Source organism: Pelodiscus sinensis, chromosome 2, assembly GCF_052426305.1.
Source record: "Pelodiscus sinensis isolate ZL-2025 chromosome 2, ASM5242630v1, whole genome shotgun sequence".
Classification (NCBI taxonomy): Eukaryota; Metazoa; Chordata; order Testudines; family Trionychidae; genus Pelodiscus; species Pelodiscus sinensis.
In genome coordinates, this window is record NC_143053.1 from 119,269,990 (window position 1) to 119,292,509 (window position 22,520).

Sequence of the window (22,520 nt, forward strand, 5' to 3'; positions counted from 1 at the left end):
AGTCTTACTGGTGTTCCTTTTAACCACTTTAGTCACGGTCCAAGATCTCAAAAAAAATCTAAAACCATAGAATTAGCGGTGGGGAAGAGAGGAAATCACCAGAAACCTGATTTTTCTTACCCAACAAAACACTTTGTATTTTGATATTTAATTTGTAATTTAAGAAACATAAATAACCATCATATTTTTTAATCATACCAATGAACATGGAAGGTAGGGAGAAATTATTAAAAGCTAGAAATTTCCCAATGACCACAGAAAATCTTTAAGAGGCAAAATGAGGACAAAGAGCGCCTAGAAAAATGGCAATATTTCTGATGACATGAATGACACTTTTTTCAATACAATGTCGATTTTTTTTAAAAAAGGATATACATAGATTATAATTAGGACAATTTAGACTGGCAAAAACATCTGAAATAAAGTAAACCGTTATAGTTATATATGATACATAATACTTGATATGATAATATTTGTACGAAGCTTCTTTCTGAAGCAAAAGTAACCTGACCTGTGATTCTCAGTATTCATGGTGTTTTGTCCCATCACAGTATAAAAGGCTGACAGCCTGCAGTGAGGTCTTTAAAGTCAGGTTTCACTGCATCTTGCTATGATCTTAATGTTGGACATAAAAGTTCGCAGAAACAATAGGCGAAAAACTCTTTAAAATAGTTCCAGTTTATAGACCCCTCCCAGAGGAATTTGGTAAAGGAATGTAAACCTGAAGATTTATTTTTCTGTTCAGGTCATGGCTGGGGTAGCCCATTATGTTACTGAACACTCCCTAGCTTGAAACTGAGAGCAACACTAAGTTAACAGGCCTCTGTGGGTAAAAATTCATGAGATACCCCTGTGCAGGTCATGCATTTTCACTGAAGTTATTGCATTAAACAGATAAACGGCATTGTTTCAAAAAGGGCACATAGCCAATAACCTACCTCAATGTAGTCTTTGGCATGGCCCCAGTCTCTTTTAGCATCCAGATTGCCCAAACTGAAATATTCCATCTGTCCAAGGTGAATCTTAGCTACTGATCGGCTAATTTTTCGAGTTACAAAGTTAGCCCCTGAAACAGAGATAAAAGGCATTATCAGAATAGTCACATGATGGATAACTGTAGTAGAATTCCATTCTTTCAGTCTTTAACAGCTCCCCCCAAACACACACACTACCTGAAACCATGCCATCATTTATCATTTGAGTAAGCTAAGAAGCTCCAAATATAAGTGTCACATTATCTCCACTTTCACAGCAAACATCTTTGTGAAACTTGTGAAGCATTCCTAATTTGCTGCCTTAGTATTCAAACCAGGCAGAAAGAAGGCCAGTGAAAATCAGTTGGAATGTCAGTTTCTATATACAAAATACAAAAAAGTTAAATAAAGAATAGAAGACAGTCATCTAAGATGATCCTCATTTTTTTGAAACACACACAAATATAAACTTTTTTCTCAGTAAAGCTGCTGGTGAGACCATCTAAAATTATACTTTCTTCAAAAGGTTTTACTGGTTAACTAGAAAAAGAGAATAAATTCATTTGGGATTCTCTACCTCCACACTTGAGTAATACATTGACACTGTGATGATAACTCTACCATTTAAGAAGTACACACAGTGATACCATACAACAAATAGTTTGGTTCTACATATTTGATTGCAAAATTCACATGCCTGTGCCTTTTCCTTGTAGAATTGTTTCAAATTAAATTTGACTGCTCATATATTCTCATCACAATACAGTTCATTAGTTATCTTAATATTGAGACTATGACTTCTATAATAATTTTAAAAATCTGATCAATTGTTCCTCCAAGAGAGAGAGTAAACCGAACCTGTACTTGGGACTGAGAATACAGCTAAATGATATTTGCACTCTAATGCACTACTAGAATTAAAATGACACGGCATTTATGGTGCCAAAGAATATGACTAACTAGTGACAGGGGCTACTTTATATCCAAAGAGAAACAACAAAATTAATACTATGGGGCATAATCACTTTAGAAGGAGAAATGATTATTAGTTTGAGTTTGAATAAAGAATTGCTCATAACTAAAAGACTGAAAGGAAATCAGTGAGTCTACAACTAGACACATTCATAATACAAAATAGCTCTTATGAGATCTACCTCTACATTTTCCATATTTGTCTTACAAATGGCCTTTCTTTGAGTTTATTACATGATATATATTGCATATTCCAGACCAAAACCTTCTGACACACAAAATAAGAAAAGCATAAATCAATAGATTGTCTTACAAAGTAAAAAATTGGAATATTTCTTTTGCATCAGAACAATTGAAAAATTCAAGTCCCTGAGATCAGATTTATCAAAGATGTTTTTCTTGGGTTTGCCAAATGTTAAAGACTAAATGACATTCTGGTTTACTAGCTATTTTAAAGTTGTAGGGCTCTTCTATGATAACAATTTTTATATTTTCTGGAAAATGAACTCATACATAGTAGACTGCTGCACCTGACAACTTTTCAAAAGAATGTTCACACAAAATGTGTGCTCTCAACCTGCTCACGTGCAAACTCAGATGTGAGAACACAAGCATGCCTATGTCATGTGCATGTGCAAATGTGTGGACATGCACATACATCGGGAAGTTTGGGTGACGAACCCAAGTGCAAATGCACTTTGAAAAACCTAGTCTGAAAGTGTTATTTTAAATCAATACATTTTTAAAAAATCAATATGATGACTGGTGTGCGTGGGGACCTCTTGCTTATTACTTCCTGTTTCCTGCTCATGTTCGTTTCCTTCCCCCCTGAACTCAGAGCTCCAGATTGTATGTGTGCATACACAACTTTGGGTGTATGCACTTATTAGTGCCTGCCACATGGATGATTGTTTTGTTCACACTGTTGCTGACTAACTAGTTTATGGTTATTACATATTTTGATGACCATATACATCTATACCTTGCTTCAATAGGATCGCTGTTCTGTGGTACATCAGAGGCTAACATTCAGTAATGATCAATGGGACAATTCATTATAATTAAAATTAGTTGTTAAATTGAAATGTTACACAGTAGCTGAAATTAAAAATTCAGCAATTAAAAAATCCAAGTATATAGTCTGGAATGATAGAAAGTGAAAGGTCCTTATGATGGCAGTGTGTGAAAATGGAAGAAACTGTGGTCTCAAAAATAAAGCAAGGAATTATGTTTAGGACACTTGGTCCAATTCTGCTCTTGGACCCAATACAATATGAGCTGCTTGCAGACAAACACTTGTATGTAGCTCATTACAGGGCCAGGGCCTTAGCTAATCTCCTCTGGGATATTTCACGTAAATTAACAGATTTATTTTCAAGTGACACAAGTATAAGAGAGGGCTGAATTTGGCTCAGTATTATTGCAGTTGTGAAAAAGCCAGGCACCTTAACTCTTCTATGCATTGGTTTGTTATCTGCAAAATGGGTATGGGTAATGCACTTCACTAATGTCAATAGAAAAACTTCCTCCAACATGGATGGGGACAAGATTTCACTCAGCTTGCTCTGCATCTTATGGAATATTAGTGAAGTGCTTTGAAAATGTCAGGTGTATTCTTATTATTTGTAAAAGTACAATTTGTATTATATTTTAACTATTAGACAAAACTATTAAGCACTGCTGTAAGGTATAACATTTTGCACTGAAACTAGGTTAAATTTCCTGCATGAACAGAAGAGGCACTTTCAGCACTCAAGTTGTTTTCCAAGGATAGTGTTAAAGTACGCAGTCTTAGGTTTCACACTGCAAAGGAGTAAAACTAGCAGCTTTCAGCACCACATTCCCATTCTCTGTATTAGCAGTGAGAGCAATAATCATCATCTTTATTGCAGCAAGCTTTACTGTTGTGAACTATTAGGTTAACGAATGACAGCTTCAATTGTGGAATTATTGTCTCTCAAGGGAACATAAAACACTAATGTTTTGGGGAAAATGGTTCCGAGTAATCAAGTTAACATAGTATTCATGTACAGAAGATACTGAAAGAATTATGTTTAACAATTTCTTCTAAACACAAGCAGAGTATACCCCAAAAGGCAGAAAGGAAGAACTAGAAAAGATCAAGATAAAATATTGGAAACATTATTTTAGAGGAATATTCTGATAAATGTTCAGCAGCAAAATATTTCAGTTCTCTAAATATCACTTAAAAACAGTCAAAAACTAAACTACTGTTCATTTTGAGAAATGTGATCAGGAATTTTTTCATGCAATTCTGTACCAAGGATTAAATGACATTTCAAAGAGGCAGTCAGATTATGTGGTTCGTAGATAATGTTTAAATATGAATTCCCTTCAAACATAATATCTTAAAATATCCTATTACACTTCATGATTGATCTCATGCCATTAAATGCACATCAAAACTAGAACTTAAACTGACGCCCACTACAGCTATACACACTAGTTAAGGTTATGACAGCACTTCCACTATAAAGCCCTATTTCTAGGGTTTATAATTTGGCTATATAAATTTGCTTTGGCCTTAAACTTGGCAGACGTTATGTCTCGCTGCTTAGGAATGATTCTATCTATAGATTTACATGTAGTTCTATGGATATCTTTATATAGCTAAAAATAAAATAAGAGCTGTGGCACAGAAATGGTTAGCTTCTTTGTTCCGTAAGAGGTCTCCAGGACTCTTGAAATGTGTATCTGCACTAGTCTTTCCCCCTTAAAATTTCTCACCATTGCTGTTACCAGAGTCGCCCCACTTGTAACATGAGCATAAGTATATACAAGGTGGCTGGCGGGATTTTAACCACTCCAACATCCAGACTACTTCTGAGATACTGTAGACAACAGAATAGCTGAAATGTCACTGGCTGACAATCTTTTCTACACTAATGCTTCTGCAGTTATCTTCAGCAGTGGAGATGTTTAGGTGGTAGCACTGGTTAGAAATTTTAAGGAAAAGGAGTTTCTATCTTTTATCTCTCTCCCCCCATCAATCTTGGATGCTCCTTATGGCAACCTTCATCTTTCACAGCAGGCAGAAATGAATTTCCTGTAGTGTTCAAATGCCTGCTACCAATCAGCCAAACATGGCTTTTGACTAAATGATTGATTTGCTATAGTTGCACAAAGGCTAATGCCACTGAAATGTGCATTAATAACAGTGTCATATGCAAGAAATGGGAGGTAACTATTCTGCTCTACTCAGCTGGAGTACAGTGTCTGATTCTGGGTGCCACACTGTAAGGAAGATATGAGCAAACTGGAGGAGTCCAGAGGAGATTTACAAAAGTAATAAAAGGATTAGAAAACCTGACCTATAAAGAAATATTAAAAAATTAAGCATGTGTAGTCTTGAGAAAAGATAACTGAGGTGGAACCTGGTAAGAGTGTTCATATATTCTAAGGGCTGCTACAAAGAGAAAGAGAACAATTACTCTCCAGAGTCATTGAATTTAGTCACCTTAATCTGAGCATGAGAAATGTAAATGTAAATTGGATTAAAGGAAAAACTTTTAAACTATAGCATAGTTAAGTTCTAGAACAGGTTAAAGGAGGCTATAGAATCCTTATTCAATATTTCTAAAAACAAGGATGATCAGGTATACTTGGTCCTGGTTTCAGTCTGGAGGGCTGGACTAAGAGTGCATCTATATCAATTGCGTAGCTTATTTCAAAATAGCTTATTTCAAATTTGGGAGTGTCTACACAGCACTTACTTTGAAATAGAGCACTTTTCTTCCTCCAACTTCCCTTACTTCTCATACGATGAGGGTTTCAGGAATCAGTGTAAGAAGTCCTCCAGCTTGACAGTATTTCAACATTATTTCAGAATAACTGCCTTCTGCGTAGACGTGGAATAAGCTATTTCAAAATAATGCTAGTTATTTCAAAATAATGTTGCTGTGTAGACATACCCTAAATGACCTCTGGAGGTCCCTCAACATTTCTATGATGGCATGATTCTAAGATTCTGATTTAGAACTCTTTTTAACTCCTGTAATTCAGATAGCTGTTTTTGTCAATGGACTATCCATAAACCTCAAGTGTGTAATTACAGATATATCAGAACAGTGGATGGCCTTTTAGGTAGTTGAAGAAAAAATAAGGTATCTACTTTGTTGACTTTTTGTGCTTATGCCACCACCACACTAACACAAAGGGCCAAATTCTGCTCTTATGCTGCCACTCAGTGCAGTTTCTCTAGATTTACTCTACTGTTAGAGCAGAATTTGGCCAGTAGATCTAAATGAACCTTTATGGTTTGCTACTTGAATAACCTACCATTTTAACTCTCCCCAATTAATCTTTTGACATGGTTGAAGGTGAAGTTACCATCAGAACTGGTTTAAAAAGAGGTATTAAAGACAAATTTACCTGATATTTACCTCTTCTGGAAATTACAGGTCTTATCTTACAGACAAATGTAAAGATCCAAATCCTCAAAGGTATTTAGGCCCTTAAATCTGATTGTTTCCACAACGATCAGGTGCTTAAATATTTTGCAGGGTATAATTGCCTACATGAATTAATCAAGACCAGAGAGGGAACCAATATCAGATCACTTAGGTTCATGGCTCTCAATCATGTGGTTAAATCACCAAACCACACCCGCCTCTCATTTAACAATTTAATGAGCCTAACACTTGGAGCATTCTAAAAGCTAAGAGACTGATGCTATAAAATGGAGATTGAGGTGGCACTGTTTGTGGTTTCCAGAATTGGTGAGTATCAGGGTGGAAGTTGGATGTCACACGAGGATGAGTACTAAGAGTATACAGGAATTGGGAGGGAAGGGACATGGATAGAAAGCTAATGGCATGTTAACATAGATGGGAGGCCAGGAGAAGGCACTTTAAAAGAGAAACCTATAGATAGGACACAAAGATATCAAGGTTTGGCCACTTAGGAAATGCAAAGAAAGGATGAGGCCAGACAGGGTGCCTATAAGTGGGCAACTATATGGATAAGTGTATTGTTTGGTAGTTCAGTTCACTTGACAGCGGACAAGGATATTTATCATTGGTGTTCTAAGCATTAAACTGCATTCAAAATTATCAAAAGCTCTAATTCTAAACTATGACACAATATTTTCTATCCCTATAGAATAGCACTCTCCTGATACATCCATAATTACACACTGAATAGCATTAGCAATGTGAAAATTGCTGTGAAAAGTTGCATTTAATTAGCAAATACTCAAGACTGTTTGTAATGTATACAAAACTATTATATTTTCCAGAAAAATGGGATTTTCAGTATTCTGTAGTGGGCACAAAAGTTAAATCCTACAGACAGGTTTATTAAAAGGATGCAAATATACTAATAATCATCACTGATGACAAAATGGTATTTTAGTACATGTTCTCTATTTAATTTTTCTTAACTAATTTTTTCTCTCCCAGGGAATGCGTTCCGGATAGGGATAGAGCAAGCAAAGAATTCTAATAGAGGGGGGAAATGAACATTGTTTTCAGAATTAAAATGTAAAATGTGTTATTTCTGTTCCAAATTTATTGTATACTGTTGACAGCACTTACATAAATAGAGCAGTGTTTCTCTTACAGGCTCACCCTTTTCTACCAAACTACTTATTTTTAAAAATAAACTGCATGTTACGTTCAACAGGTGATTTGCTCAAACACTCTTTTAATCCTATTTTTTAAATTATATTATTGATGTTGAAGCAACAAAACATGACCTAACAAAACAGGTTTAGTGGTGAGTACTCCCATAAGTTGTTTAAGCACATTTGAACTAGCGAAGTTAAGCACACGATTTGCAGCTCTTCCAGCCACCCAAGTTCAGAACTACAATAAAACCTCAAAGTTACAGCCACCAGACATACAAGCTGACTACCCAGATGCCTCATGTGGAACTGGAAGTACACAATCAAGAAGCAGAGACAAAACAGACCCAAAAAAAGAGCAAATACAGAAGAGCAAAAAAAGAGTCAATACTAAATAAAGGGAAAGAAGCATTTTTCTTCTTCATAGTAAAGTTTCAGAACTAATGTTCATTTGTAAACCTCTGAAAGAACAAACTTAATGTTATGTCTAGAGTTACAAATATTTCAGAGTTACAAGCAATCTCCATGCCAGAGATTAAAAAATTGGAGGTTCTACCGTACAAGTAACTTGGAGGTTCACCCAAAAAAATGGAAGATTTTACATCAATTTCTGTGGGATCAAGGTTCGGTGTAATGACACTAGCCTATGTCAGTATAGGGCAAACAGATTTTGTACAAATTTCCCCTACCTCTCTATCTAAGCAATTCAGTGTCAACTGTAGGTACATGAATTGCCTCACCTATGCATAAAACAAAACATATTGGGGGAAGGGAACATTTTAATTCACTTTAATCACAGAAAATACTGGCATAAAATTAACTTTAAAACAATCAAACTGATATTTATTTCACTGATTAAAGACTTCCTTATTTTAAAAAGCGAAAGATGAATGAACTGCTTTGAGTATGATAACAGTCTACTTGAAACCTTGCCCATCTCTTTCTTCTGATACAGACTTCAAGGGAGTAATGAGCAGATTTGATTAAAGCCACCCACCTGCTTTCCTGAGCTTTGCTATTTGGACACATTTTGTTGGGAGCTGATAGTGCAACACTGGCTCTGTAGAGTTTTGGTAGAGGAATCCATGAACTCACTGCATGCCTGGGAAATCTTAAAGCTCCATATTAGTTAGGAACTTGCATTGCAATTTTCATGGACTGCCCTCTGTTTCTGGGGTTCCTGGAGCAGCCAAGAGAGGCTCTGGCTGTATGGTTTCATAAGAATGCCACTGTCAGAGGGTAGGAGAGGAAGGATCCAGGACCAGTGCAGAAGAATAGAATTTAGAAATTCTGAGGAAGAACCACAGTTGTGTACATCCTCCCATCCAAAGCTGTATCATTTAGGCACTGCATTAAGGGTATCATGTAGGTGCCATTAGCTGCATAAGCACAGATTGTCCCTTCTGAGTTCCCAACATCCAGGCTGAATGAGTAGGCTTGATTGTCCTTTTGGATCTGTGGACTGGTGGGGAGCAGAATTATTACTCCTCTTTCTTCTTACCAGAGCAATGCGAGGGAGAAACCTCTGCACCTCCTCAAATGCAATACACCATGACAGCCCCAGACTTGTGAAGGGCAATGAAACAGTAATGGGCAAGACTCCCTACATCTCCATTCGCTCCTGGCCCATACACTTTCAATTAATAATAATTTTAGTTACTAGACAAAAAGATATGTGCAAAGCACTATTGGTAGTTCCAAGAACTTAATCCACATTTTAAACTGCTTAGGACTATCACATTCTATATACAAGCTGTTCCCCAAATCCAATTCAATTAAACAGAGTTTTCAATGGCAGAGCAGTGTGTGTACTGGTTTCCAGTATTTTTGTCAAACTATCTAAAAATGGTTTAATTTTTTAGAACCTTAGTTCTCAGTACTGGTTATAACTATAGCTAACTCATATTTTCATTTTAAAGCAGAAAACGTATGGACAATATGATTAATCAAATGTTGTTCCTTAAAATAGAGATTTTCAACCTGTGGTCTACTGATCCTTGCGAGAAGTGTGTTCAGACTATTTCTAAGATTTCCAAAGGGCTCTATACTACCACTCAAAAAATGTTTAAGGGTCTGCAAATGAATAAAAGGTTGAAAAACTGCTAACTTAGAAGAATGTTTTAACACAGATGACCACTGTAGCATTTTATTAAAAAGTTAACTTTTTTCTCAGTGGGAGAAAACCCACCATACCGTAACATTTCCTCTGAAACCGGCTCAGATTCAAATGACTTTTCGAACTACTATGATGTAACATGTCCTGCTGCACTTGCTGAATATGAGTTTGTGCATGAATGTCCAATTAAATGTGACTTGATAACTGTCTCAAATGCACACAATCTGGTTCTCTGCAGACAGAAGTTGGAGCCATTCCACTGACATCAATGTAGCCATACCAATTTATATCAGAAGAGAATCTGGCCCATAAAGTCCATAGGGCATATGTTACAAAACTGACAGAAAAAAATACTTTTGATATTGTAACTTTGAATAAGAAAGAATACAAGTCAGTTGTACTGAAATACAAAGAATTTGATTAAGTGCCAAAGGAAAAGCATCTGAGTGAAATTTCCATTTAGTCTCTAATTCAAACTATTGTTCCTAAATACTATTGCGCACACAGTGTTCTTTAGGATGCTTCTTTCCTTGTAGATTTCTGAACTACAGCATTATCCTGTTTTTCTGATGTTTCTCATTTAAGTTAGGTTACATATTCCGTAGGCACAGAGGAGGCAGTCAAGATCACCCACTGTTTTGAGACTACTACAAAACTTAAGCACAACGGGGTGAACTAAGGACAGCAAGTTAGCCAAATGATGTATTTCCTGGCTTTGTCCTAGTAATTCAGATCCTTAAATAATTTTAAATTAAAAGCTACTATATATTTGAGAGAGTTTATCTTTCTATTTTTTCAAGAACTCCTCCTAACCGGTAAGAGCTAGACCCACCAAATTGGATATGCCCAGAATGGGATTGCTTCTCTCAAAACCATATAGAAAAAAGACAGAATCACCAAACAGGTAAAAGGGACTGGCAGGGGCAGGTGTTCCTCTCCCTGTCCAAGACTGCCCCACCCCAAGACTCCCACCCGTTAGGGGTCATTGCTGGCTGTTCCCCTTTGGCAGAGAGTGAGGAGAAAGGGCACAGTTTGCTGAATTCCTCATTCCCAATATTGAATTAGGACTAAAGAGAAAGCAACAACTTTTTTGCTCATTGAGCATATACACCTCTTATTCCAGTTGTCATATAGAAGCCACTACACTCCATAAACCAGACTCCTGCATTGTACAGGGCTTCCAAGTTGCAGTAAAGAGTCAAATGTACTCAGTGGACAGTTAGGAGGGGAAGAAAAATCACTCAAATTTAACCCTGAACCCCACATGAACCCAACCCCTGGAGGCTGCATATTTTCCAATCTCCTGCCATCTGCTGCTCCACTGCACGTGGTAATCTTTGGCAACCCCACTGAGAGATGCCTGGGCTATGGCTCTGTTCAGACAGGGTGTAGAAAGAAAAGACACTGAGAATGTCATGGCTGACTGACCAGACTACTGAGATCAGAGAGATTATGCCTCATTTGCTCACCAAGCCCTGCCAAAAGCAACACTAGTTAACTGCAGGTACTCAAAACCCAACAGGCAAGTTTAAAGGAATTTTAGGCTTAAAAGAGGGCCATTCATAATGTGCATTTGTTGGGGACACTCTGCCCACCATTTCAGACATTTTCTTTCAGATATTATTCACAGCTACACCTGATTTGGACTTAAAGGACAGACAAGCCCAGAGAAGACCCAGAGTTTATGAAAGCATTCAGTCATCCCACTGAACAGAGATAAACAGAGAAAATCAATAGCTGTTATTGTAAAATAGCTACACTCTGCTTGTCTCCAGGCTCTGAAATGTTGCACAGTATGGAAGCAGGCAGGCTTGGAAGTTGCATGCATAACCCTTATACATCATCTCATGACAAGGGACCTCCCTCGTGTTAGTCAAATCTGTCTCTGTCCACGGAGGCCTCCAATTCTAAATAAAATAGGCAGAGAAGCTGCTTTCAGAAATTCTGATTCATGAAAGACAGTTTTAAAGTCCCTACAGTATCATCACTATTCTTGTGTCCTTTTTGAGGGTTTATGGGGTATTGTACAGCACATTTAAGTACAGAGCGTACTGGACAGTTCACACAGATGAATGTAAACATGTAAGACTATTTAAGAACTATACTAGGAGTGGAATAAAAATTATATTATACATTGTGCCAAAAGCAAGTGTTTGGTGTGACTATGGGCTGTTCATCATCAGGATCACAGATTGCTGCCGCTCTGAACAGGCAGCTGCTGCTGGTCTTTCCCTTCCCTGTTGATCCACTGTTTGCCTGGATGGAAGTTAGGAAGGAAGACAAAAAGACACATGACAGAGGAGGAGAAGACATCTCCCCCCACAACCCCAGCTGCTTTGGAGCCAACAGTCCCTTTTGTTTTGATGATTCCTGGCCCCATTTAGTCTTATTTCCTCTCTGCCTGCCAGAAACACAAAGTGGAGGTGAGAATATTGCAAGGCCTTCAGCAAACACATGAGGACTTCTCAAATGCTTAGACCGTTCCAGCCTAGAAATAACTTCTCTTTACTAGAATTGCAAACAATAGCCCTGATTCTGATCTCAGGTACATGGTTTTTTTTTTGCCCATATATCCTATTGACCAGAGTGGAGTCACTCCTGGTTTATACCAGTGTAAACAAAAAGGAGGGATGATCCTGATTTGTTAAAATTGTCAAGTAAAAAATATATAAACGCCACATACAGACATGCATCCTTGCAGGAATAGGGTTGAAATACAAAGTTAGCTGTTAACCTTCTTTTTGACAGCTTTCATAGTTAAGCTTCTTTGAGTGTGACCTTCTCTACAAGCTTACTTTTTTGACACACAACCTTAGTGACAGTCAAGAAGCCAGGCAGAGCCACTTCATATAATTTATTATGTGAAACAGCTTTTAATAAAAAATGCACTGGCAGGTAGCCATGTTAAAGCAGGAAAGGCCCAGTAAGAACCTCCTACAATATAAAAGTCTCTGTTGTTCTCATTACTGTAAAGCAGGAAAACCTTTTAAAGGCTTTTGATCCAAACTGTCATTTGACAGAGACTGTAGACAAGACAAATGGCTGTAAAACAAGGCAATTGGATTTCCTACCGCTACAATATCTTACTTGGCTCCCATGACACAATTTCTCTGTTATTCTCTCTTGTCATGGTAAAGTAAACTTATAGGCTACCCAGAAAACAGATGAGTGTAATCAGGTCTTTATAAATGATATTTTTTCACCCAAGGAAAGCAAATAACTTTGCTTCCCCTATAATAACTGTTTCTAATACTTCATTTATACATTAAATTGTTTATAAAACACTTCAAGAGAGGTCAAGCTCACAGGGCAATAATAATTAGAGATTAAGGAAAGCATCTAAGTATTTTGTGCCTGTGAGTAAACACTGTGGCAACTGTTATGATATGGGATACAACTATTAAGAGTCTGGCTCTATTTATTTTTGACTTTGAATCATATATTGCTTGCATCTCAAACAGATTCTTCACCTTTCCTACAACTAATTTCAATTAATGTTTAAGCAGCTGCATTGTTTCATGCAAAACTATCAATGAAAATAATCAGTCTTCATCACTCCCTTTTTTGGAAAATCCTTACAGAATTTTCCCCAAATCCCTCCAGGAAGCATTGGTTCTCCTCCACAACATGAGCTATAGTTTCCAGACCACCGGAAGAAATGACTTTGCACCAACTCTGGGGACAATGGCAGTATTTGGTCGCTGGATCTCAGGTACAAGGGCATTTCCTAGAGCCAGCTGCTTGAGGAACCATTATTGGTTGAGAAGAGAGAGTACAGAAAAGGTAATATTGTTTAGCTCTGTTTTATGATTTTGCATGGAAATGCCATGTCTAGTGGTGAGTTTATGTCCGAGATTAATCTTTTCCCCATATTCTCACAGGTCAAGGCTAGTGGGCATGCTAGGTCTATGGCCTTACACAGGAGGTACAGTGGACAAATGGACCCAGTTCCTCATTCTAGAAGCCATCAGGAATGTTTCTCCCCCAAAAGGAACTTCAAAATGTTTCTACCTTCTTTTTTTTTTTTTTTTTTTAAAAAAAGCAGTTATAGGTTTGAGGTCGAGCTGACTACTTGCATTCACCTCCACTTTGCTGCCTGTGTATCAGAGGCAGCAAGGGGAAATGAGAAGTAGGAGCTGGTGCTGGGGGGGAGCTGGCTTGAAAGCTGACTCCCCCCAGCACTGTCTCCATGGTGCCACCCATCCTGCACCTTCCCGCTGCTGCGTCTATCATGGGGCAGAGGGCAGGATGACTGGATCCTACTGCCTTTTAAATTGCAGAGCTGGGCTGCCTATTGCCTAATCGAGCAATTGATACAAAATTCTATTGACTACTTGATTAGTTAAATACCAACATTTTATCACACGCCTCATATATCTGTAGGGTGACATGCAAATTTAAAAACAGAAACAGGATTAAAAATATTTGTTAGCAATAGAGCAGTCAGAGTTAAATAGAGACCATACCAGCATAGGCATGTTTAACCAGTTGTGCCTATCTTTACCAAGTCTCCTTTGTGCTTTATGTGTTTTATTCTCGGATTTGTCCTTCTAGCATCTATCCCGCAAAAGTATCTCCTAGTGTAGACCTCTTCATCCCAGTAAAACTAACAGGCTTCTGCGTGGGCAATTCAGTCTGTGCCAGCTGGTTTTATAGTAGGATTGCCATTTTAGGGCTTATTCTTACAAATTTATTCTTAATTTTAAACACATGAAAATCCCATTAATTTCAACGTATGCTTAAACTTTCAAATACGTTTAAATATTTTACTGGGAGGGGCAAGAAGGCCACATGTCCCTCCCCAGATGCCTGAGGGAGGTAGATTTAGCAGAGAACCAAAACAGAAAAGAGGAGAATGTGGGGCTGCCCAGTGGCCTCACACCAGTAGCTGCTCCAGCACAGCTGTACTGCCCCTTGCCCTTCCACCTAGCTGCATCTTCTGGCATCTGTAAAGTCCCACCAGAGGTCAAGGCTGGAAGCAGCCACAGTGTAGTACCTGCTAGTGTGGGAGCCCAAGCACAGGGCTCTCCCAGGAACCACAATAGCTAACAGAGCAGAATTTAGAATCACAGCTCCCCCACTACTGCCCCCAGCCCTGTCCTCCAGCAGGGCTGTAAACGCTCCAGGAGATGCAGTTGCATGGAAGGACTGGGGGGCTAAATAGTCATGTCGGAGACTGCTCAGTGTAGGGTCCCTCAGCAGCTTGACATTCTGCTCATTTCACCACTGATGTTCCAGAGAGACCTGTGGCTCAGCAGTTCATATCCGGTGCAGATCTCCCCACCTATCCCTCCCTGTAGGGAGGGTAGTTTTTTTCAGGTCATGAAATTCATGGTATTTCTCATAACAAGATTTTTTTCCCAAATGAATGACTTAACTCAGCCGTAGCCTTTTCCCATAAATAAATATAATAAGTCTAAACCCTTACTTTCTATTTATTTGAACTTGGTCACATTAGATATGCAATGAATTCTGCTTTAAGAAGTAAGGAATTATAGGATTGTGACTTTTTGAAGACTGTTTCTTAACTGTATCTTAACCTTATACTTTTACTGTGTTCTGTTTATCTAAAGAATTCTGTAATGCATCAATCACCATGACATTTAGGCACAGAGGTATTCACAGTACTTTGAAAATATGAGCACTATGTAAGTGCTATACATATTAAATAGCAAATTTAGAAATTACCAAGGGGAGCATTCTAACTGAACTATCATTTACCCTCACTGACATCCAGAAAGGTTTTGAATACTGTACATACATACAAAGTTAGGCGCAGGTCCCACAAACGCTGAATTCAACCAGGCTACTCATGAGCATGATGCTTTTTGCAGAATAAGGATTTTATTTCCTAACTCCTCTGTCCCCCATAGCGTTCATAAAAGATCTCAGTTTTTATACTCTATTTTTAAAAAAAACGCTCCCCCATCAGCAGAGAAGTATTTAAAAAACCCTGAAGGGTTCCACAGAAATCTTTGCAGCTGGTGGCTGCATAAACATTCCTTTTGGATGCTCTGTAGAACAACAAATGACATTTAACCTCTGAGGAGGCTATTTGCCTCATCCCTTTTAGACAGTGAATGAGAACAATATTCATGGCCCTATTGTAAAGGAGGGAGTGTAGGAGGATGTGGGGGATATGATGGTCTTATGAAACAGTGATGGATTCTCAGGATCTTGTTTGAACCACTGTGGTTGCAAAGTGTGCCAAAGGAGAAAGTCTGGATCCTAAGGGCTAGGAGGGGCAAATGTACCAGCAAAAACATGCATACTCTATATGTGATTTTGCTTCTAGTTAAAAATAATCCAAAGTAAAACAAGCTAAACAACATAATTTAAAAGCTTAGTTTATATGTTAAAAACAAAACAAACAAAAAAAACCTAAGGGGTATGTTTAGCTATTAAAGAATTGGTTCTCTGGATAAGTCAGCAGATGTTCGTGATTTTTTTTTTTTTATTTTGGCTGGGAAAAAGTGTATGGCAGGAAACCTCTTAGACATGAGAACAAAATAACATAAATGTGATCTTTAATTGTAAATCCAGCATCTGCTGTTCAGCAACATATGTCTGAGAACAATTTCCATATTAATGGTCCAGATATGAAAAAGATGTACAATAAAATCCAGTGAAACCAGATTACTAAAATTGTCATTGCTTATGATCTTAAATAATTCTACAGTAAGTATGCATAATGATTAGGAAAAACAACAAGAGTATTACATTATAAAAAATGAAATTGCTAAGTGTGTGGAATAAGTAAATAATACCCTCAGTGTCTGAAATGATATTGAAAGGGGTTTTTTGTTTTTGTTTTTTTAAGTATTTCACAAAGAGTTGCCTTTAGATGGATTTCTTCTTCAATGTCATTGCTGGTTGCATAGTTTTAGAACCATATTTACATTGACTGTGTCTAGTGAGGAGCATTCCTTTTTAAACAGATTTTGTTCTAGGTATTGAAGGGAATCACCTCCCTCCATCTTCTCTTTTAATGAAGCAACAAAGGTAACACACTTGATCTTAGCCAATGAATTCTGTGTCAGATAACAAGATCAATATACATGAAAAAAGCCACATTTAAACACACTCAAAATTTCCAGAGCCAATAATATTTTGTCTCTGCATCAACAAGCAAATTAAATAAATATTATACAGCTGGATATTAATGCTATTAAGGTTCCCATAGGAACTGAAAGGAAAAGTTTATTTAAAGGTATGATAAGGAAGTCTTCTGGGACTTCTTGCAATGCTGGAACTTTGAGTAAAGAATAATGAGTATCATTCATAAAAATATAAAAACAAAGAACCCTGACTTCATCTTATAAAGATGAATAGCAAGTTTTAATGAATCTTGTAATACATGTCTGACTTTAAGCAACGGTAAATCAATCTTGATTTATTCATTATTTACAAATTTCACTGAACTTACTAGCTCTTTTTACAGCTTTCAAGTAAGAGCAATTATACCCAGACATCTCACTCTCTCCTGGGCTCTCTATTTTCAAGAATGAGTAACTAGCTCACACTACTTTGTGGTGTTCTATTGTGGATAGTTATCGTAGTCTACAAATGTGATGGTAAACCATATGACGTCACTGTAATACCAAGACCAGAAAGGGTATCTAAATCCTGATGAGGCCAAAGTGACCAGCTGACCCCTCTACATCTTGCAAGTAAAATGTACTGTGCAAGAACTGCAGCACACTAATGATCTCAAGCCCAGATTTATTTCATCCCATAGTTTCACAATGTGCAGTATAATTTTCCTCTAAGTGCAACTTAAGGCTGTGATGTTCTTCTTAAAATGAAGAGACTGAAGTCTAATGAAATAATAAAAATAATGAACTGTTAGTTATTGGCCTGCTAGTTTCTTAACACTTTTTTGGCTACATTACTTGGATTCACTAGCAGGATCAAAACTGTTGCCAGTTCCTTAGTCACATGGGCATGGCCAGTATCTTGGTTGGAAAGGAAAGGTAGCATCTGCCTACTGTAGCTAATGGCTGAAATCAAGCTTTCTGTTTCACAGTTTTGCAAGTTACTATTACACCACTCTAGCTCTAGATTTTTATTAAATATTGCCTCGCCTACAGGCAGAATTCTTGCCACTAACTTGGCTAACACTGAGATGAACTGTAGTACCATATGCTGCAATTTTTTAATATGAAACATTAACAGTTTAAAGAAAAATATATATTATTTGTATTGTAAACTAATTTCCCAGTTGACAGGCATATTCAATACGTTTTACATTCATGAAAAACTAATACAGTACAAGATTATGAAGACACTAAAATTACCTCAGAAAAAGTGCAATATTGGAACACTAAAGGTTTGATTATGCAACCCATTAATTAGAATGTACTAAAAACAATGAAGTAGGCATGTGCTCAGTGAAATTATATTCTTTTAAAATTGGGATGCTGGCATTCCACTAAGACCATGATGGGTACAATGGCTAAGATCTTCACCAAAAGTCACTGGGACTTGTGAAAGAGTTGCTTTAGGAACTATTTTAGGGAAGTTCTATGGCCTGAGTTATAGAAGAGGTAAGACTAGATGGTTACAGCCTCATTCTCTCCTTCTGGTGGAAGAGGGAGTATGTATATTACTCCCCTTCAGCATCCCAGAACTCACAAAGATTTAACACCAGGAGAAGGAGTTGGGGTGGATAATCACGCTCTTGATGAACTGCAATGCAAAGTACATCTAGCAGTTATTGGCCTGGCTTTCAAAGATGGGTGTATGTAATTATGCACTTACACTTTGTGCACACAAATACCATGATTACAAAGAAAAATGGTTATCTGTGCATACAAATGATTAGTTAGATGAATAACTGACCATGGTACTGATTCAGGAAACCAATGAAGTCTGTGCTTAAAATTAAGCACGAGTAGTCCCTTCTTGACGAAAACGATTTAACCACATTCATTTTTTAAAAATGAGTATTTTTCAAATATTATGGCAAGACTAGCATAAGATATAGTGAGATTAGCTTCTTTAACAGCGTAATACTTGCCCTTGACTGTTCTTATTCATATATTCAGATTGTCAGAATGTACATCCCTCTGTTTTAAGTATAAACACAGGAAGATAAATTCAAATGTAATCCCTCCCAAAAAATAATTTAAGCAAATAATGAAGAGTAGATTCTACTTTAATGTAGTAATATTCTAACCCAAAACAATTATCAATGCCAGCTGGATTAAGCACACTTGCTCATAAAGAAAGCCTACCTTTCTGAATGCCTCATCTCAAAACTCTGATAAAAGATGCATTGGCATTGTTGATTCAGGATTGGAATCTAATTCTAGATTCAAATGCTGAATAATAAATATAAACTGAAAGAAGCTCTTTCATATCTAAATCAATGACCTGTCAAGTATTGATTTTCAGTTATATCTGGGGATTACAGGAGTCTAATTTTTATTTCATGAAGTTATAATTTTAAACTTTAGTGTATATTGTCATGTTGTGTGTCTGACTATCTGCAGCCCATCAGAACCCATGAATGCAAAAGAATGTTTAGATACCTTTCAGTCCACTGTAAACATCCATGAAATATGCTCTGCAACGCAGAAACATTTTAGTACAATTGGAAATGCATTTACAGGTGTTAGATTGGGGAAAAAAGATTTCATGTACTTTATGCACTTTAAAATAAAATATGTTGCAGCAACAGAGAGGTTATAAAATGCTTAAAATACTGTCATAATTAAGAGTATAAGACCATCACAAATTGATAGCCTGTCCCATTGTTTAGATTTTCAGACATTTCAAGATGGCATAGGATTGTCTAACTATAGGCTTTTTCCAACGACAACCACAAAAACCAATATAGATCTATATACAGAAAAAAAAATTCAGTCACAATCTTCTGATTTTAAACTAAAATTGGATTTTCTAACTACAGCCCACTGAGAATTTTAAGTGAGTTAACACCAAATAATAGAAATTTTTTCCATTTCCAGAGATCAAGAAAAGGATCTGCCCCCTGGGTTCTTTTTCTTGCTCTGGCCTTGGTCCAGCCACTTTGCCTCTCTGTGCTGCTGTTTCTCTCCTACTTTTTGTTTTCCTTGTTTATTTAAACTGAAAACAGGTTGGGGGTAGGGGCTCTCTCTTACTATGTGTTTGTATGATGCCTAGCCAACAGGGCATCAATCTTGACTGGAACCAGAGGGCACTACGTATAATCAAAGGTGACATAGGTGCCAGTAGCAGAGTTTGAAACTTCCCCAAACTTTGGAGATCCTAGGATCTGGAGTTTTACTTGGAGCCCACCTATGCTTTGAATGGAGAGATTTAAAATTTCTTGCATGTAAACATGGGATATGCTGAGAGCTGCACTTTACTAGACTCTGTAAAATCTGACTATATACTATCAAGCATGTTCAAATTGCTTCAGACTTTTAAATTAATACTTCAAACTCAAGAGATTATTTTTCATGGAAAAACACTTGCATGCTGTTTGAAGTATTTTTTACAGCTGTTTTCAAGACAATCCTGAACCAAAGCCTTGCTTTTTTCCATTCTTCTGTAATGTAAATGGTTGAGTGCATATTCCTTTAGCCTCTTTCTCTCTCTCATGCATTGACAGTCAACTGATCTCTGGGCTGACACACAGAAACATAGAAAATTTCAGTTCCAGTAGAGAGTACGTTATTTAAGAAAGGAAAGAGAATGAAGTTACAATCAATCTTTATACCATATTTAACTTTAGCCGTAAAAAAAACCAAAACCCTAAAACAGTTGACATTTGTTAACATGTACTAGAGATAATATAATTCCCTCTGCACTTAGAGCATGTGATACTCTTAGTGGATTGTGTAGTATCTCTTGGTAAATGCTGAGTATTTAATAGCGACTACTGTGTAGTGTTTGTAGCCAAGCAAGTTGTAATATGAACACTGAGGTAACTGATTCGCTTTGGGCTACACTGCCAAAGAGGTATGTTCATTTTATTTCTTTTAAAAAATATTTGCTAGTCTACCCAGCTTTATTATTAGTTAAGTTATTTGTGGAAATTGTGATGAACTTGGAGAGAGACTGTTTTCTTGTTTTAGACAGTATGGGAGAAGAAAATAGTTTGGGAGGCTAATGGGATGACCTCGTTGGTGGCTAGGAACGAGGAAGGTCACTATGCTGTTTCAGATGAAGTCCCTCTTATTAGGTATCTGGCTAGAGTAGCTGAAGGGTATAGGAACAAAGCTGTGTCCTGGGAATAGAGCAGCTATGGGAGAATGCAACTGCTCACTCCCTTGGGCTGACGAGAGGCAGAGACAAAACTGGAAAGTGTTAAACTCCTGAAATATCCTGAGACATGGCCCAGAGTTGCCAGAAGTTCAAAAGGGCCTGGTAAGGGAAGAATAGTTGTGGTGCAATGCACTCCAGCCTTTGCCTCATGCCAGGTGAATAAGGACTTGGGTATAGACTTTATTCCAGCTCCACAGTGACCAAGGATGCTCCCTGCATAGGGGAATATCCTCGGAGGTGAGGGAAGGAGTATTTCCGTTCACTTAAAGGTAGCTTTATGCTTCCAGAACAATGTAAAAAAAACTGTAACACAACTGAGAATGAAGACCACAAAGTTTTGTGCTCCTGTATGTCAATAAGAATTAGTAAAATGAAAATGAAATGTACTGTTCAATTGCTAATTGTTACTGTCATATTCCTAGGGCTGCATTGATATAATTTATGTTGAGGCACATGCAAAGAGTTTGACAAAGCCACTTCTTGGTAGCTGCACTACACTAATGCATAAGTAGTTTCTAAAGCTTGAAACCCATTTACCAATTTTGTCCTTTTCTGTTAGTCACTGACTTTTCTTGTATTTTCCTTTATGTTTAACTGTTTTTATTATTTTATAAATAGAATTATAATGAAGAACAAGGGGGCAGGGTGAGTAACCACAAGTGTACACACACACACACACACGAAATGAAGGTTACCTGATGAGAGAGCAAAATTGGGATTAATACATTGCATAAATGAATCTACTTTAAAATGTTAAAGTATCATAAATAGCAAATATTCAATGGCATCTTTTCATTTTGATTACAGTAATGATTTACTAGACTCTACGTGACCCCCCCAAAAGTAAGAAGTTCTCTCAAATTTATAAATGTCTAATGGGGCATCAGAAATGTAATCTCACATTGGCTACTTTGTCCCAGTGGACACTGAATATTCTTCACAATCATCTCTGATTGAATGTACTAAACTTTTCTGGTGTGGAATAGCATTTTCCAAATTTCAGAAACATATAGCAATGTGCTAATCACAATAACATTGCATAACTTTATCTTGGTTCTGTGGGGAAATCTCATTTTTCCACATATTTAACCAGTCATGAAAAAGCTCTACTTGTCATTTCAATTCTTACTTCCATCTTATGGAGCTGACTCTAGGCATTTCCTTGTGCCTCTAATATATGCAAACTTATTAACCGTGCTGTATTAGTCACATTTGCACCATTATTGCTGAAACCTCTTTCAGTGTGCATGACTTTCATTTTCTTTTGGCTGTTTCTTAATCATTCTTTGGCAGCCTCATCATTGACAGTTTTTCATGCACTGTCATCTGGTTCCAATAGAGCAATGTCAAACAATGTCAGCTGCAACACTGAGATCTTCAAGTTTTCTTCTACTTCACTTAACTCCTCTACCTTCCTTTAATGTTGCTTTTTTGCATCCCATAATCTATGACAATCCAAATGGGGCGTGTACATACTATAAGTAGTAGGGGGTCACTAAATGAAACTAATATGTAGCATGTTTAAAACAAACAAAATGAAGTTTTCTTCATGCAGTGCACGGTCAATCTGTGGAAATCCTTGCCAGAGAATGTTGTGAAGACTAGGACTTCAACGGGGTTA

The 22,520-nt window shown here is 37.2% G+C and overlaps 1 protein-coding gene across 2 annotated transcripts in view; it reads right to left on the reverse strand.

Moving 5' to 3' along the window:
• The window catches only part of GMDS (GDP-mannose 4,6-dehydratase), a 548,706-nt gene that overhangs the window by 295,641 nt on the left and 230,545 nt on the right, over positions 1-22,520 (reverse strand). For both annotated transcript variants that reach the window (XM_075921351.2, XM_075921350.2), the window contains exon 7: positions 939-1,066. In XM_075921351.2, the coding sequence (XP_075777466.1) occupies positions 939-1,066 (128 nt within the window). The remainder of the gene's footprint in view (positions 1-938; positions 1,067-22,520) is intronic.